A 16,314-nucleotide genomic window follows, 5' to 3' on the forward strand; every position below is an offset into this window, starting at 1 on the left:
TATTACTTCCATTAGGCAGGTCTCGGAGTTGGCAGCCCTATCTTGTAGAGCACCGTTTCTTACCTTTTACAAGGATAAGGCAGTTCTTAGGCCAGCGCCCCCCTTTCTGCCGAAGGTCGTGTCCTCACTTCACATTAATGAGGACATTGTCCTGCCTTCATTTTGTCCAGCGCCAGTACATCAGGTGGAAAAGGCGCTCCACACATTGGACCTAGTGAGAGTGCTCAGAAGGTACGTGTCGTGGACGGCACCCTTTCGCCAGACAGACTCGCTGTTTGTGATCCCCGAAGGGCGCAGGAAGGGACTCGCAGCCTCAAAGTCGACCATAGCCAGATGGATCCATCTAACTATTCAAGAGGCTTACCCTATTAGAGGCGAACCAATTCCAGCAGGGATAAGAGCGCACTCTACTCGGGCAGTGGGCGCCTCTTGGGCGCTTCAGCACCAGGCTTCGGCAGAGCAGGTATGCAAAGCAGCAACCTGGTCCAGCCTGCACACTTTTTCCAAGCATTACAATGTGCATACTCAGGCTTCGTCAGATGCGAGCCTGGGTAGAAGAGTTCTCCAAGCAGCAGTGGCGCACCTTTAGGCTGTGTTCACACACAGCGTTTTTTTTAGCGGTTTTTACCGCGGTTTTCACTATAAAACCGCTAAAAATAAGCTGCACAGTCATTTCTATGCATTTTGCACTTTTTGTGCACATTGATGCGTTTTTTACCGCTGCAGAAAAAAATGCATCAAAACTGCGCAAAAAACGCAAGCGGAAAAATAGGTGCGATTTCTGGGAAGGGATTCAGGTTTTTGAGCAGAAAATTTCTGCAACGTGTGCACTTAGCCTTAGACAGGAGGTGCATGTGGCTTGGATCGGTGAGTCATTCTCCCACCCAGGGACTGCTTTAGGACGTCCCACAGTACCTGTGTCCCCCAATGAGACGAAGGAGAAACATGGATTTTTGTGAGTACTCACCGTAAAATCCTTTTCTCCGAGACGCTCATTGGGGGACACAGCACCCACCCTATTAGCCATTTGGCTCTTGATTATTTAATTAATATAATTCCTTTTTAAAAGTAGGGTGGTCCTTTTTCAGACATTTGGTATTCTGCTTTAAGGCTAATTTGTTTTGTGTTCTACTGCTGTTGCACTAAACTGGTTTCCGCCCGCAATCGGGGCGAGGGTGTATGCGGCGGAGGAGCTAACTTTTTTTTTTTTTTTTTTTTTTTGTATACTTGGTGTCAGCCTCCAGATGGCAGTAGCATACACCCACAGTACCTGTGTCCCCTAATGAGCGTCTCGGAGAAAAGGATTTTACGGTGAGTACTCACAAAAATCCATGTTTTTCTGATTGGTGCTTGCTCCTTATTTATATCTGTCTGTATGTTCTCACTATATGTGCCAGAAACGCGTAAGGTTGTATGTTATTGTTTTATTTTTAAATCATGCCCAAATAAACTTTTTTCGTTTTAACTGGTCGGTGTGCCAGAAACATATTCTTTCCTTTTCCTACGTTTGCTGAATGCACCAGCAGGATCGGCACCCACCAGACACATGCTAGCAAACTCGCTTGGATTCCAGCTGGATTCTAATCTTGTGAAGACTCCCTGTCCCTCTTCCCTGCCTAAGTTTTGACTTGGTCAAGATATTTGACCAAGGCAGATTTAAGAAAGCCTGGCATGGGCTTTTATTTTTGGAGTGAACTACAGGATGGCAGTGGGACTGTTCACTCCCTCCAGCCGGGTCTTACAAGTGACCCATGGCCACAGATCTCATTTAAAATCCCTGCAGCAAAGGTTGGGTGTGTCAGTGTAGGTTTGCAAGCTGCAGAGCAGGTGGCTCTGCAACGTCCAACTTGTGTGTGTAGTCAACACAGAGCCAAGGGAAGCAAATGCCTGACGTCCCTTCAGCGTTACACGGTAGTGTAGTCGCCCACGGCAACTGGTCTCAAATATGGACTGTTTTGACGCCCAGGCTGCGATTTGGAGTACACCTTTTGCTTTTCATTTGTGAGTTTTGGACAAAAAAGACATTTGCGTTGAACTTTACTGGGTCACTGCTTCCACTACACCTTATAGGTGATAATATCGCACCTGCTATGACATTTATTGGTTCCAGCTGTGCATTATTATTTGTAAACTGCAGCAATATCTTATCCTTTGCTGCACCACGCAGGCGCCTTCTCCAGGCAACTGACTGATGCTGTGACGGGGGGGGGGGGGCATGTGCTTAGCATTGATGGACTCGTGCTGCACATGCACCAGTATGGGGCACTGTTTTAGACATCTGAGGCCCAGGACACATTCGCAAAGGTCGATGTTGACCCCTTGTGTCTGGAATACCTGCGCATGCACCCTGGAAGATCCTGCTGCCGCCGTACATGCGCTATACACCATTTTGATGACACTTTTTATCTCACTGTGTGAGTCTTCTATCATTCTGGGAGTGTGTAATGTCAACAACATGGTCCTTTTATAGAGTGAAAAAAGCCTTCAGCTATACATATTACCAGCGGGGCATCTATTTCTGCTGTCTACCGATATTATCTGACATTTCTCCTCACCATAGTGTGTTTTTTCTTTATCTCGTATTGCTTGGGTTTGTTTTTAAATGGATTAATAGATATTTATATATTAGGGGATTTCTTTGTTAGCTGTATATACACAACAATAGCAATGATAGTGTTAGGAAGTAGAGCCATACACCGACCCATAAGTGTCCATCTCCTGCTGGAATGGCGCCAGCCCTGCCTTCCTCTGGAGTTGGGCGATGGATGACGCCGTTTAAACTGATATGTTCAACTTTTGGACCTAGACTACTTTTACCTAATAAAGATTGTTACTTTCTACATAGCTGTGGGCTCATTTCTTTTACTAGTTTGATGTCTGATGTAAGGTATATAGGTTTTATTAGCAGATGTGAGGGGAAAAAAACATAATGTATTAAAGATAGTAGCACATTAATGATTCCATACTCCTCCTGTGCCACCACTGCTTGAGTCCCCCTTCAGTCTATGTATTTCCTGGTTAGTTTCAACAAACTTATGATACCTATGGCCATTGCTTCAGCAACTAATTGGCCATCATAGCCAGGGATTGGGAACATGGAGATGACTTGGTCAACAATTCAACTTATGTTCCAGTCTGTACGAGACTAGAGAATACAACATCTACAAATTATATCTCCTCATATGATTCCTCTTACTATCTCCAGTAATTGTATTATTAAATGGTATTCTTTATGATGTTATATCGGTCTTATCCTCTTCACATCAAGGTCTCTATGATATTGGATCCTCTCAGTGGACATCTTTTTCTCATTTACCCATCAAGGATGGATATGGACAAGGACAAAATGGTGGACAGGCTATTACAACTTAACCTAGAGATTCTCTTCCAGCTTACTGGAGAGGTGAGAGATTCTGATGTCACATTATGTCATTCTTATCTATGAGAATAATAGACGGACAGAACTGGAGAGGTGAGGACTCTGGAAATGTCTGTAGTGAGATTTATTAATGTGTGTCTCGATATCCAGGATTACACAGTAGTGAAGAAGACCTCTAGTGAGTACTGTCAGGTCCCTACTTCTGAGGGATGGGGTAGACCCCTGAGCCCAATCACAGGGCCTCCACCTCACCCCCTAATACATGAGGACATCAATGACCAGAAGATCCTAGAACTCGCCTACAAGATGATTGAGCTGCTGTCTGGAGAGGTGACACTGCTGGGAATGCTAGAGCATTATAAAGTAACGCTATGAAGAGATCGGGGGGATGACGGTATCATTGTATGTGTCAGGTTCCTATAAGGTGTCAGGATGTCACCGTCTATTTCTCCATGGATGAGTGGGAGTATTTAGAAGAACACAAAGATCTGTACAAGAACATGATGGAGGTTCCCCCACCCCTCTCATCACCAGGTAATAGACAGGACTAAATACATATGGCTTATAATTATCTATATGTCACAAATGTGTTTCATTTAGATCTATCCAGTAAGAGGACAACACCAGAGAGATGTCCCCGTCCTCTTCTTCCACAGGACTGTAAACTAGAAGATCCCAATGTTCCTCAGGATCATCAGGTAGATAGGAGGTGTCAAGAGATCTCTGCTGTGATGTGTAGATGGCTGTGAAGGTCTTGTCTTATCCACCAGTATATGTTTTATTGTGTAATGAGAACGGTGGAGATGGCAGGATTAGAACTGATCATAGATGTGACTTCTCAATCGGTCTGACTAGTACAGTATTTGTTTCAGGGTAAAGATCAGACCCACGTTAATACTACAGAGAAATATGTGAGGGGCAATGAGCGGTGTAAAGAGGAGATTCCTACAGATAATCGCCAAGGTGAGTAGTAAATACAGTCAGAGATTTTTCTTAGTCGTCAGCTTTCACTGCTTTATCGGTGGTGTAGTCTAGCCATATCAAAATCATATGATCACCATTCTGCCATTAGACCCCTGCACATTCCTCCACTCTAAACTTCTTCAGTTACTATGGGCACTGAAAGTCCTTCTTCTATAGAGCTTGCAAACTGGAGGATCCATCCCGCATCTGAAATTAGAATATGCTCACCCTTACCTGCTCTGATCTGTAAACTACAAAGCCAAATGATCACGTGCATAGAATGTGCTGACAAGTTAGAAAATCATTCGAAGAAAAATATTTTGATGGGCCTCGAAGAGAAAGAGGTGGGTAATGATGCTGCTAACTTCCTAGAACCCTGATATCTTACTGAATGAATCTACCTTCTCTCCCTTCTTTGCTCATATGGTCCCTACAAGACCAAGTCCAGTCTTTCTGGGCAAACTTCGCTATTATGATCCATAACACATAATGTCACCAGGTTTGCCCGATATGAGATACGGCCACCGCCTTTCAGGGTTGATATACAGCATTCTATAATGCTGTATATCTGACCCCAACCTGTGAGAGAAGAAAAATAACTTTTGTTATACTCACCTGCAGGGTGGTCTGAGGGGTGTCCCTCTGTTTCGTCTTCTGCCTCCCATCTGCTTATGATCGCCGCCCTTTATTCACATGAATGACACGCCCCTGCGTTATCCACACAGTCTCCTCAGCATCTCGCTCCTGTGCAGGCATACTGATCTGCCCTGTTGAGGGCAGAGCAAAGTACTGCGATGCGCAGGCGTCGGGAAAGGTCACAGATCCCCAGCGCCTGCGCATTGCAGTACTTTACTCTGCCCTCGACAGGGCAGATCAGTATGGCTGCACAGGAGTGTGATGCCGGTGAGACTGTAGATGATGCAGGCACATGTTATCCACACGAAGCAAGAGGGAGGATGACGATCGTAAGCAGATGGGAAACATCAGCCCAAGAAGAGCAACACCCCTCGGACAGGACCGCCCTGCAGGTAAGTATAATAAGTTATTTTTCTTCTTTTACAGGTTGGGTTGGGACAGACTTAAAGCATTATAGAATGCTGCATATATCCCCAGAAAGGTGATGGCCTTATCTCATTTCAGCCAAACCTGGTGACAGGTTCACTTTTACCCCTTTCCGACATGTGCCGTACATATACTGCTCTGCGGGAGGTGCGTTCCCACAAAGAGAAGTATATGCACGGCGCAGCGATCACGCGGCTTCACGCAGATCACCTCGACGATCACGTGCGGTGTCATCTGTATGTGACAGCTGACACCCCGCCGTAACGCCCACAATTGGTGCTAGCACCAAATGCGGGCATTTAACCGCTCTGATGCCGCTGTCAGTAGTGACGGCGGCATAGAGGAGCATCGCGCAGGGAGGGGGCTCCCCGCGCACTTCCATCAGGACAACGTGATGTAATCGTGTTGTCCTGATTGTCTCCATGGAGACCCCCGGCACCCAGATGGTCCTTCTGTGTCCTGCAGGGAAGGTGGCTTGTGAGCGCTTGCTGAGAGCAGGAGTCGGCATGTCTCCTTCCCTGCCTGTCAGATCCTGGTCCGATACTCTGCAATGCGATCTGATGCATTATAGTAATGTTTCATACTGGGACAATGTAAAAAAGTTAAAAATATTGGAATGTGTAAAAATATATATATTTTTTTAAAATCCCTAAGTAAAGAAAGTGTGTATGTATGTATATGTGTGTGTGTGTGTGTGTATATATATATATATATATCTATATATCTATCTCTCAAATACAGTTATTTCTGTAAATGAAAAAATAATAAAAGTACACGTTTGGTGTCGCCGCGTCCGTAATGACCCGCTCTATAAATCTGTTGCACTAGTTAACCCCTCCAGTGAACACCGAAAAAAAATAAAATAAAAAACAAGGAAAAAAACAATGCTTTATGATCATACTGACGAACAAAAAGTGCAATAACACGCGATCAAAAAGACGGATGTAAATAAAAATGGTACCGCTGAAAACGTCATCTTGTCCCTGAAAAAACAAGCCGCCATACAGCTCCATCAGCAGAAAAATAAACAAAAAGCTATAGCTCGCAGAATAAAGCGATGCAAAAATAATTTTTTCTATAAAAGTTTGTGTAAAAATGCCAAAACATAAAAAACTACATAAATGATGTATCCCTGTAATCGTACTGACCCAAAGAATAAAGCTGTCTTACCAATTTTACTACACGTGGAACGGTATAAAAAATTAAACAAAAAGCAATCCCTGAATTGATGGTCTTTGTTCATTCTGTCTCCCAAAAATCAGAATAGAAAGCAATCACATTCACGAAAATGGTACCAATAAAAACGTAAGCTGGTCCTGCAAAAAACAAGTCCTCAGATGACTCTGTTGGCTGAAATATAAAATTATAGCTCTCAAAATATGGTAATGCAAAAATCAGTTTTTGCAATAAAAATCGTCTTTTAGTGTGTGACAGCTGCCAAACCTAAAAAACCAATATAAGTCTGATATCGTTGTAATCGCACCAACCTGAAGGAAAGTCGCCTAATCACATGAGGAACGGTGTAAAAGATATATAAATCCAATTCTTCACCTGCTGTTGAATGTTTCATCCTACCTCCCAAAGATTGCAGTCAGGCTTGGCGAACATTTATCCTGCGTTATGCGCTGAGCACTTACACCGGGGTGAAATACGTGATTCAGACAGAAACCCCGGCGGAAAATTCCCTATAATGACGCAAATGGAGTCACTGTGGACACCGACTGACCTGTGATCCGGCAGTGTCCGTCTTTTTAGGATTGCATAAAAGTGCCATCAACCATAGTTTTGTGCATTTCTGAAAAGGACACCACTGAGCAGAGGCCAGACAGAGTCCAGAGTAACTCTGCTGCCTTATTATAGTGAATGGATCCCTCGGGGTTTCATCTGAATTACGTCACTTGGAGATTTAGATGGAAGCCCCAAAGTAAGTGGTCAGCGTAGAGCACCAGATAAATGTGATCACAAACATTATGTAAAATGCTCCCAATAAAACCAATGAAAGCTTCAACTCAATCCACAAAAAAAGCAAGTCTGCACTCAGGTCTGTCATCTGTTAATGGAATTTTAGGGGGCTTCCACGTTACTGATAGCACAAAGGCTCTGGAAAAGCTAAATGGCTGCTCACTCTCCAAAAGAAATTCAGAAAATGCCCCTTCCCTTTTGAGCCCCAGTGTGCCTAAACCACATTTAGCGCCCACATGCATACCTCCCAACTTTTGAAGAAGGCTGCGGCAACCTTTAGGCCACGCCTCAACCACACCCATTTCACAACTAGTCACACCCATTTAGCACTGTTGATCACACTGACTGGTACTGAGGACACCGTGGCTGGCATTATGCACAGTGGCTGGTACTGTGGGCACACTGACAGGTACTGAGGAAAAGAAAGAAAACAGAGAGAAAGAAATGAGAGCCAGAGATAAAGGAATAGCAGAGAGAGAAAGAGAGAACACAGAGAGAAAGCGGACAGAAAAAAAGAACCAAGAGAGAACAGAGAGAGAGGGGGGAAAGAAAGAACAGAGAGAGAGAACACAGAGCGAAAGTGGACAGAAAAAAAGAACCGAGAGAGAACAGAGAGGGGAGAGAGAGAACAGATAAAAAGAAAGAACAGAGAAAGAGAGGGGAAAGAAAGAAGAGAGAGAGAAGGAAATAAAGAAAACAGAACGGAGAGCGAAAAGAACGGATACAAAAAAGAACAGGGAGAGCGAAAGAAAGGGGGGAAAGAAAGAACAGAGAGAAAGGAAGAACAAAGAAAGGGGAAAGAGAAAGAAGAAAGAGAGGGGACAGAAAAAAAGAACAGAGGGAGAGCGAAAGAAAGAACAGAGAGAAAAGAGAAAGAAAGGAGAAAGAACAGAGAGAAAGAAAGAGGGGAAAGAAAGAACAGAGAGAGACAGAGAAAGAAGTTCGAGTTTTTAAAGTGCTCCTCAAGGCTCCGCCGTGTACTCCTGTGTCCACGGGAAAAGCCCGCTTTGTATGCCTCGTACACACTTGGCTCCTCTCCGTACACACACGGCACCGTTCAGTACACCTCATACACACGCGGCTCCGCTCTGTACACCTCGTACACACGCGGCTCCCCTACTTCCACACACAGAAACTTCACCTCATCCAGCACCATGACACAGTCCTACAGAGTGCAGACATGGAGGCCCCTGATCATGTGACCCCTGACTCCTCCCCTCCTGTGACCTCATTAGGTTCTGTGTGCACAGCCACAGAACAGCCTAGGATGTCATTGCACACTGCGGTGGCTCTCTGGGAGGGTGAGGATGGGGTCGGTGCATGGGGGGCGTGGCAGCTCAGTGCAGTGCGGGGAAAAATAGTCCTAGGCGGGACACGGGTGGGCGGGGTCAAAAACGGGACTGTCCCGTGAGAATCGGGACGGTTGGGAACTATGACCACATGTTTGGCATTTCTGTAGTGATGAGAGCCTGCCTAACTTACAAGTGCGGGTCTCCAGGAGCACGGGCTGGGCATAATATACTGGTCACTACAACAGCAGTTAGCAATTTTCACTCAGCAACATCCACTGCTACTTGTTTCTGGAAAACATCCAAGGAGTCAAAATCGTCACTACACCTGCAGATAAATTCCCAAAGGGTTATAATTTCCAAAATGAGGTCACTTGAGGGGGATTCTGCTTTTCTAGCAATTACTGTAGGGGCTCTTTATATGGCATCCACAAACTAGTCTAGGAAAATCTGCGCTCCAGTAGGCAAATAACGCTCCATCCCTCCTGAGTCACTACGTATGGCGAAGTAGTACTGTACAGCCACATATGGGGTATTTTCCCTTCACCCATGACAGCACACCTGAGAGAGGTATCCGCCCCGCCAGGACAGGAACCTACTGAGACATAAGGGGCGGCACCTCTCCCCCGCTTCAGGTGGGTTCCTGTCCTGGAAGGAATCCCACTGTGGTGGTGCCTGTCATGGCGAAGAAAGAAGAAGAAGAAAAAAAAAAAAAGGAGCCCAGGCCCATCCCGGCGCGGGAAGAACAGGTAACTTACCTGTAGTGCCGGCCGTTGGGTCCTGGAAGCACAGTCCCCGGTGTTACTCTGGGCTCCGGGTTCGTGTGGGCGCGGATGGGATCCCGGTGGCTCCGGGCAGCCCCCACCGCGCCGCCCTCCCCTCGCGCACGCCGCATCTCTATCCCCGTGGCAGGGGAGAGATGCTAGCTCCTTCCGGCCGCTGACGTCAGCGGCGCTGTGGATTGTGGGTGCGCCGGCTGACGTCAGCATAGGGCGACGGTGTAATGGCACCAGGTGCGACGTCGGCCGGCGGTCGCAGGGGGGAGGGGAGGAGACACCACTGACAGAGGCTGCATATATTCGGGGACCAGCGGCGTGGGAGACGGTGGAAAATGGAGTCGGAACAGGAGAGATGGTGGTCTCTGCCTCCCTCACAACCCTCCTGTCAGAATTAAAGATGTGTCTGACAGGATATCAGGACTCTTCAGACCTACAGATGACTACCCATTCCTGCTACTACATGTGGGGACAAATGACACTGCAAGAAACGACCTGGAAACCATCTGCAGAGACTTTGAAGACTTAGGCAAGAAAGTGAAAGAACTGGGAGCGCAGGTGGTCTTCTCTTCCATCCTCCCAGTGGATGGCCATGGAACAAGGAGGTGGAATAAGATTCTGCAGGTGAACAACTGGCTACGTCGATGGTGCCGTCAGCAACGATTTGGATTTCTGGATCACGGAGTGAACTACTTATACGATGGACTACTTGCTAGAGATGGGGTGCACCTTACGAAGACTGGAAAGCAGGTATTTGGAAGTCGCCTTGCTACACTTGTAAGGAGAGCTTTAAACTAGAACAACATGGGAAGGGAAGCAAAAGACCAGAAAAAGCCATACACCTGACAAATGCTATTGAGAACTCTGCTATTAGAAGTGGAAAGGAAGAACAAAGACGAAAGAATCTAATTAATAAAAATATTGGAGAAAGAGAAACCAATCACAAACTAAAATGTTTCTATACTAATGCACAAAGCATGGGCAACAAACAAGGAGAATTGGAACTACTAACACAGGAAAAGAAATATGATGTCATTGGAATCACTGAAACTTGGTGGGACAATACACATGATTGGAATACAAGACTAGAAGGATACAACTTATTTGCAAGAAACAGACTTGATAAACGAGGAGGGGGTGTCGCATTGTATGTTAGAAACGCGTATATCTGCACAGAGATTGAAGCTTCAGAGACTGGGAGTTCTGTGGAAACTGTTTGGGTAAGAATACAAGGACAGAACAATGGAAAGGACACCATTGTAGGCATTTACTACAGGCCGCCTGTGCAAGCTGAAGCTATGGATGGACTCTTTATGCATCAAATGGCCAAGTTCTCCAAAAAATATGACATAGTTGTCATGGGAGATTTCAACTATCCAGACATTTGTTGGGAATCTCTCTCAGGCAAAACTAACAGGTCAAGGAAATTCTTATCCTCTCTTGCTGACAACTTTATCTTCCAAAAGGTAAGGGAGAAAACAAGGGGAACTGCTACCTTGGATCTAATCCTTATAAACAGGGAGGAAATGGTTGAGGAGGTAAAAGTGGCTGGGACCCTAGGAGGTAGCGACCATGCTATTTTAGAATTTTGGATAACTAGAGGCGGAAGACCTGTGAAGACTCAGACGTCAAGGTTAGATTTCAGAAAGGCAGATTTTAAGGGATTCAGAAAGAGAATTGGAGGGATCCAATGGCTGGATATCCTTAAAGACAAAAATGTCCAGGAAGGATGGGAAATCTTGAAAAATGAAATTCTCAAAGCACAGTTGTTAACAATTCCGAAAAGAGGGAAGAATAGGAAGCAGTTAAGGAAACCAGGATGGATGAACACAGAACTTAAGCACATGCTAAAAAGGAAGAAAAAAATGTTTATAAAATGGAAAGAGGGAGGCATATCTAAAGAAGAATATAATGCTGTCTGCAGAACCTGCAGGGCACAAATCAGATTAGCTAAAGCTGAAAATGAATTGAGGCTTGCAAGAGATGTCAAAAGCAATAATAAAGGATTTTGGGGATATGTCAAAAGTAAAAGAAAAGTCAAAGATGCTATAGGATTTTTACAGGATGAAAATGATGAAATGGTAAGACAGGATGTTGAGAAGGCTGAACTTTTAAATTCCTATTTTGCATCTGTTTTCTCTCAGAAAGGAAATGTAACATCAACTGTTATTCACTGTCCTATTAAGGGAATAGAAGAATCCAGGATATCTATAAACAGAAAGATAGTGAGGAAACACTTAGCTAGCCTAAATGAATTCAAGTCTCCAGGTCCAGATGAATTACACCCCAGAGTACTGAAGGAGATAGCAGAAGAAATTTTTGAACCCCTCTCTATAATCTTTGAAAATTCTTGGAGAACAGGAGAAGTGCCAGAAGACTGGAGAAGAGCAAATGTTGTTCCTATCTTCAAAAAGGGGAAGGTGGACCCAGGCAACTATAGGCCGGTGAGTCTGACTTCTATACCAGGAAAGATCTTTGAACAAATTATTAAACAACATGTATGTCAATACCTGGATAAGAATGAAGTGATTAAACAGAGTCAGCATGGGTTTGTAACTAATAAGTCATGTCAGACTAACTTAATTTCCTTCTATGACGGTATCACTGATTGGGTGGATCAAGGAAATGCTGTAGATATAGTATATCTTGACTTCAGCAAAGCATTTGACAAAGTCTCTCATACAATCCTTATTGAAAAAATGATTAAGTATGGAATGGACAAGGCAACTGTTAGGTGGATTCATAACTGGCTTAGTGATCGGACCCAAAGAGTGGTCGTAAATGGCTGCACATCCAGTTGGAAGAATGTCTCAAGTGGGGTACCACAGGGCTCTGTCCTGGGCCCTGTATTGTTCAACATCTTTATCAACGATTTAGATGAAGGAATTGAGGGTAAACTGATTAAATTTGCTGATGACACAAAGCTAGGAGGGATAGCTAATACTAGAGAAGAGAGAGAGAGGATTCAAAAAGATTTAAATAAACTGGAGAAGTGGGCAGCAACTAACAGAATGGTTTTTAACAGGGAGAAATGCAAAGTACTACATCTGGGCAATAAAAATGGAAAAAGCATATATAGAATGGGAGGAATAGGGCTAAGTGACAGCACATGTGAAAAAGACTTGGGTATACTAATAGATCACAGACTGAATATGAGTCAACAGTGTGATGCAGCAGCAAAAAAGGCAAATGCAATTCTAGGATGTATTAACAGAAGCATACAGTCTAGATCACGTGAAGTCATTATTTCCCTCTACTCCTCTTTGGTCAGACCTCATCTGGAATATTGTGTCCAGTTTTGGGCACCACATTTTAAAAAAGACATCAACAAACTGGAGCAAGTTCAGAAAAGAGCGACCAGAATGGTGACCGGTCTGCAAACCCTGTCTTATGAGGAAAGGTTGCAGGATTTGGGAATGTTTAGTTTGCAAAAGAGAAGACTGAGAGGAGACTTAATAGCTGTCTACAAATATCTAAAGGGCTGTCACATTGTAGAAGGATCAACTTTATTCTCATTTGCACAAGGAAAGACTAGAAGCAATGGGATGAAACTGAATGGGAAGAGACACAGATTAGATATTAGAAAAAACTTTTTGACAGTTAGAGTGATCAATGAGTGGAACAGGCTGCCACGAGAAGTGGTGAGTTCTCCTTCAATGGAAGTCTTCAAACAGAGGCTGGACAGACATCTGACTGGGATGATTTAGCGAATCCTGCTTTGAGCAGGGGGTTGGACCAGATGGCCCAGGAGGTCCCTTCCAACTCTACGATTCTATGATTCTATGATTCTATGATTCCTCAGGCAAGCATGGAAGCCGCTCAAGCAGCAGCCGCCCCAGCCGCAGATCAGGAGAATCCTCAAGGTCCAGAGAGCACAGGTCACGTGCTCCGACGCAGCCTCCGAGTCCGGTACCCTTGATTACGGGTGGTGAGTGATCTTCGTGAATGCTAGCATTTATGTTAATAGAGTCTCTCTGTGTATGCTTTACCCTGTAGGAAAGGCCCAAAAAAGCAGGAATCAAGAAGAATAGGGACTGTGCTATATGTAAAACTCCCCTAGCAAGAGACTGGCAGAAAGGTCTCTGTGCCTCTTGCATTCAGCGGACCATGGCGGAGGAAGCGCCTAGTTTTGCAGCCAATTTGATATCCGCCCTTAGGTTAGAAATGGAGGGTTCAATTAAGACCCTATTGAAAAAAGGGAAGAAAAGTAGGAAGAATCCCCCTAGTTCTCCCTCAGATTCCTCATCAGCCTCGTCTCAGGCGGAACAGGCATCCTCAGACAGTGACACAGGGGGTAAGCCATGTTTTCCCTTCACCCTTGACAGCACCACATGAGAGAGGGATCCGCCCCGCCAGGACAGGAACCGACTGAAACATAAGGGGCGGCACCTCTCCCCCGCTTCAGTTGGGTTCCTGTCCTGGAAAGGAATCCCTCTGACAGCGGCGGTGCCTGTCAGGATGAAAAGACCCAGGGCCGTCCCGGCGGGTAAAAATTGCAGGGCTAGCTTACCTGCGACGTCGGCAGCTGGTAGCGCAGTCCCCGGGGTTTTGCCTGATTCGGGCCCCGGGTTCGTGCGGGCACGTCCCGATGTCCTCCCTTCGGAGGTCCTCCCCGTGCCGCCCTCCCCCTGCGCGCGCGCGCCCGTCCTTCGCCTGCATGCAGGGGAAGCCGGGGGCGGAGACCGGCGTCTGATGTCAGCGGCGCAGAGGATTCTGGGAGCGCGACCGCTGACGTCATCAGGACGCGACGGTCATGGCGCCGGGCGCGACGCCGGCCAGGAGAAGCGGCTGGCGGTCGCGGGGGGGAGGGGTAATGAGGGGCTCACTCACCGATAAAAGAAGGAGCAGAAGCGGCTGCAGGGGTGACAATGGCGTCTCAGGAGGATCGCTCACCGTCCCCATTGTCCCTGCCCCCATCGCAAGCTTCTGGTCGCAAGAGCCGCTCGAGCGGCAAAAGCAGCAGCCGTCCAAGTCACCGATCGAGGGATTCCTCGAGGTCAAAAGAGCGCAGGGCGCACGCTCCTTCGCAGCCCCAGAGCCCGGTATCAGTCTTTCCTGGGTGTTGAGTGATCTCCGTGAAAGTTAGACAATATTATAATAGGCCTTCCTATGTCTCTTATGGCTTTTTTGCCTCCCTAATAAAAAAAAAAATAAGTAAAAAGAAAAATGGAGAATGTGCCATATGCCACAGCCCTTTAGCGAAAGACTACCCAAAGGACTTATGTGTCAGCTGTATCCAGCGGACTATGGCTGAAGAGGTGCCGAGCCTGGCAACAAACCTCAGATCGATGATAAAATCTGAGGTACAGGGCTCACTTAAAAAATTATTAAAAAAGAAAAGTAAGAGTAGGAGAGCCTCCCCGAGTTCCTCGTCAGGCGGCTCCTCCTCCTCTTCGGAGTATCAAGTTGAGCACGGGTCATCTTCATCCTCCGACAGTGATACGGGGGGCAGACCTTGCTTTCCCGTAGAAGATACGGACACTCTCTCCTTAAAGCCATCAGGTCCACTATGGGCCTGCAGGAGGAGAAGGTAGAGAGATCACTGGAGGATGTAATGTTTGGCGGCCTGCAAGAAAGGAAAAAGCGTACCTTCCCGGTCAATGACAAAGGTTCAGGCCCTAATCGAGAGAGAGTGGAAGAAACCGGAGAAGTCAGGTAGCCTTCCCTCCTCTTCAAAGCGAAGATACCCCTTTGAGGCTAAAGACACGGACGTCTGGGACAAGGTCCCAAAGATTGACGCAGCAGTGTCTAGGTCTTCCAAGAAGTCGGCCCTGCCCCTGGAGGATTCAGGGGTTTTGAGAGATCCCTTGGATAAAAAAGCGGACTCATACCTAAGGCACACTTGGGAGGCAGCGGCAGGGGGTCTGAAACCAGCAATAGCCGGCACCTGCACAGCCCGGTCATTAATGGTCTGGTTGCAACAACTTGAAAAAAAAAATTAGTCTCCAAAGTACCAAGAGAGAAAATATTAGGAGAAATGTACCTGCTACACGGAGCTGCCGCCTTCTTGGCTGACACCTCCGCCGACTCGATGAGGTTAACGGCAAGAGCAGCGGGGCTATCGAACGCCGCAAGACGGGCGTTATGGCTCAAAGGCTGCCCTGGGGACATTCAATCTAAGGCGAAATTATGCTCGTTACCATGTGATGGGCAGTTCCTGTTTGGAAAAAACCTGGATGACATCCTGGAAAAAGCCGGTGATAAAAAGAAGGGCTTACCCAGATTCATGGGTGATCAGAGGAGACCGCCCTTTCGGAGGGGAAGGTTCAATCGAGGCCGTCCCCCGGGAGAGCGGAAAAGGTGGGACGACAAGAGGAAAAAAGAACCAGGGTTCATGTTTGGGGGAACTACCTCAACCGCCAAAAAATCCCCGCAATGACACCAGCCCTCCTGTGGGGGGAAGAGTGAGGCTCTTTTCCCAAGAATGGGAGAAAATATCGGCCAACAATTGGATTCTGAACATTATAAAGAAAGGCCTAAAAATCCCCTTCTTCCAGCATCCAAGAGCTTCATTTGTGGTGACCCCCGTCAGAAAGGAACCAGGAGAGCAATCAGCCATAGAAACAGAAATCTTAGGACTGTTGTAGAAACAAGTTCTGATAGAGGTCCCAAAAGATCAAGAGAGAAGGGGGTTCTATTCTCCCCTCTTCCTAATAAAAAAACCCGACCTTTCCTTCAGAACGATAATAAATCTCAGGCGCCTCAATCAATGGATTATGAACCAAACATTCAAAATGCAATCAGTGACTTCGGCCATAAAGCTGTTACACCACAACTGCTTCATGGCCGTAATAGATTTGAAGGATGCCTATTACCATATCCCGATGCACCAAGAATACCAGAAATACCTGAGGGTAGCCCTATACATCCAGGGCGACCTCAG

The 16,314-nt window shown here is 46.2% G+C and overlaps 1 protein-coding gene across 7 annotated transcripts in view; it reads left to right on the plus strand.

Annotated features, from left to right (window-relative positions):
- LOC141052932 (uncharacterized) overlaps positions 1-16,314 on the plus strand; it is a 251,013-nt gene that overhangs the window by 48,379 nt on the left and 186,320 nt on the right. For 5 of the 7 annotated variants that reach the window (XM_073550258.1, XM_073550261.1, XM_073550255.1 and 2 more), the window contains 5 exons: positions 3,269-3,403; positions 3,530-3,709; positions 3,793-3,913; positions 3,980-4,077; positions 4,252-4,342. The exons of the other annotated variants lie outside the window; for them this stretch is intronic. In XM_073550258.1, the coding sequence (XP_073406359.1) occupies positions 3,275-3,403; positions 3,530-3,709; positions 3,793-3,913; positions 3,980-4,077; positions 4,252-4,342 (619 nt within the window). In that variant the 5' untranslated portion in view covers positions 3,269-3,274. The remainder of the gene's footprint in view (positions 1-3,268; positions 3,404-3,529; positions 3,710-3,792; positions 3,914-3,979; positions 4,078-4,251; positions 4,343-16,314) is intronic. 7 annotated transcript variants of the gene reach the window in all.

This window comes from Dendrobates tinctorius, unplaced genomic scaffold (assembly GCF_039654945.1).
Source record: "Dendrobates tinctorius isolate UK_male_01 unplaced genomic scaffold, ASM3965494v1 ptg000164l, whole genome shotgun sequence".
NCBI lineage: Eukaryota > Metazoa > Chordata > Amphibia > Anura > Dendrobatidae > Dendrobates > Dendrobates tinctorius.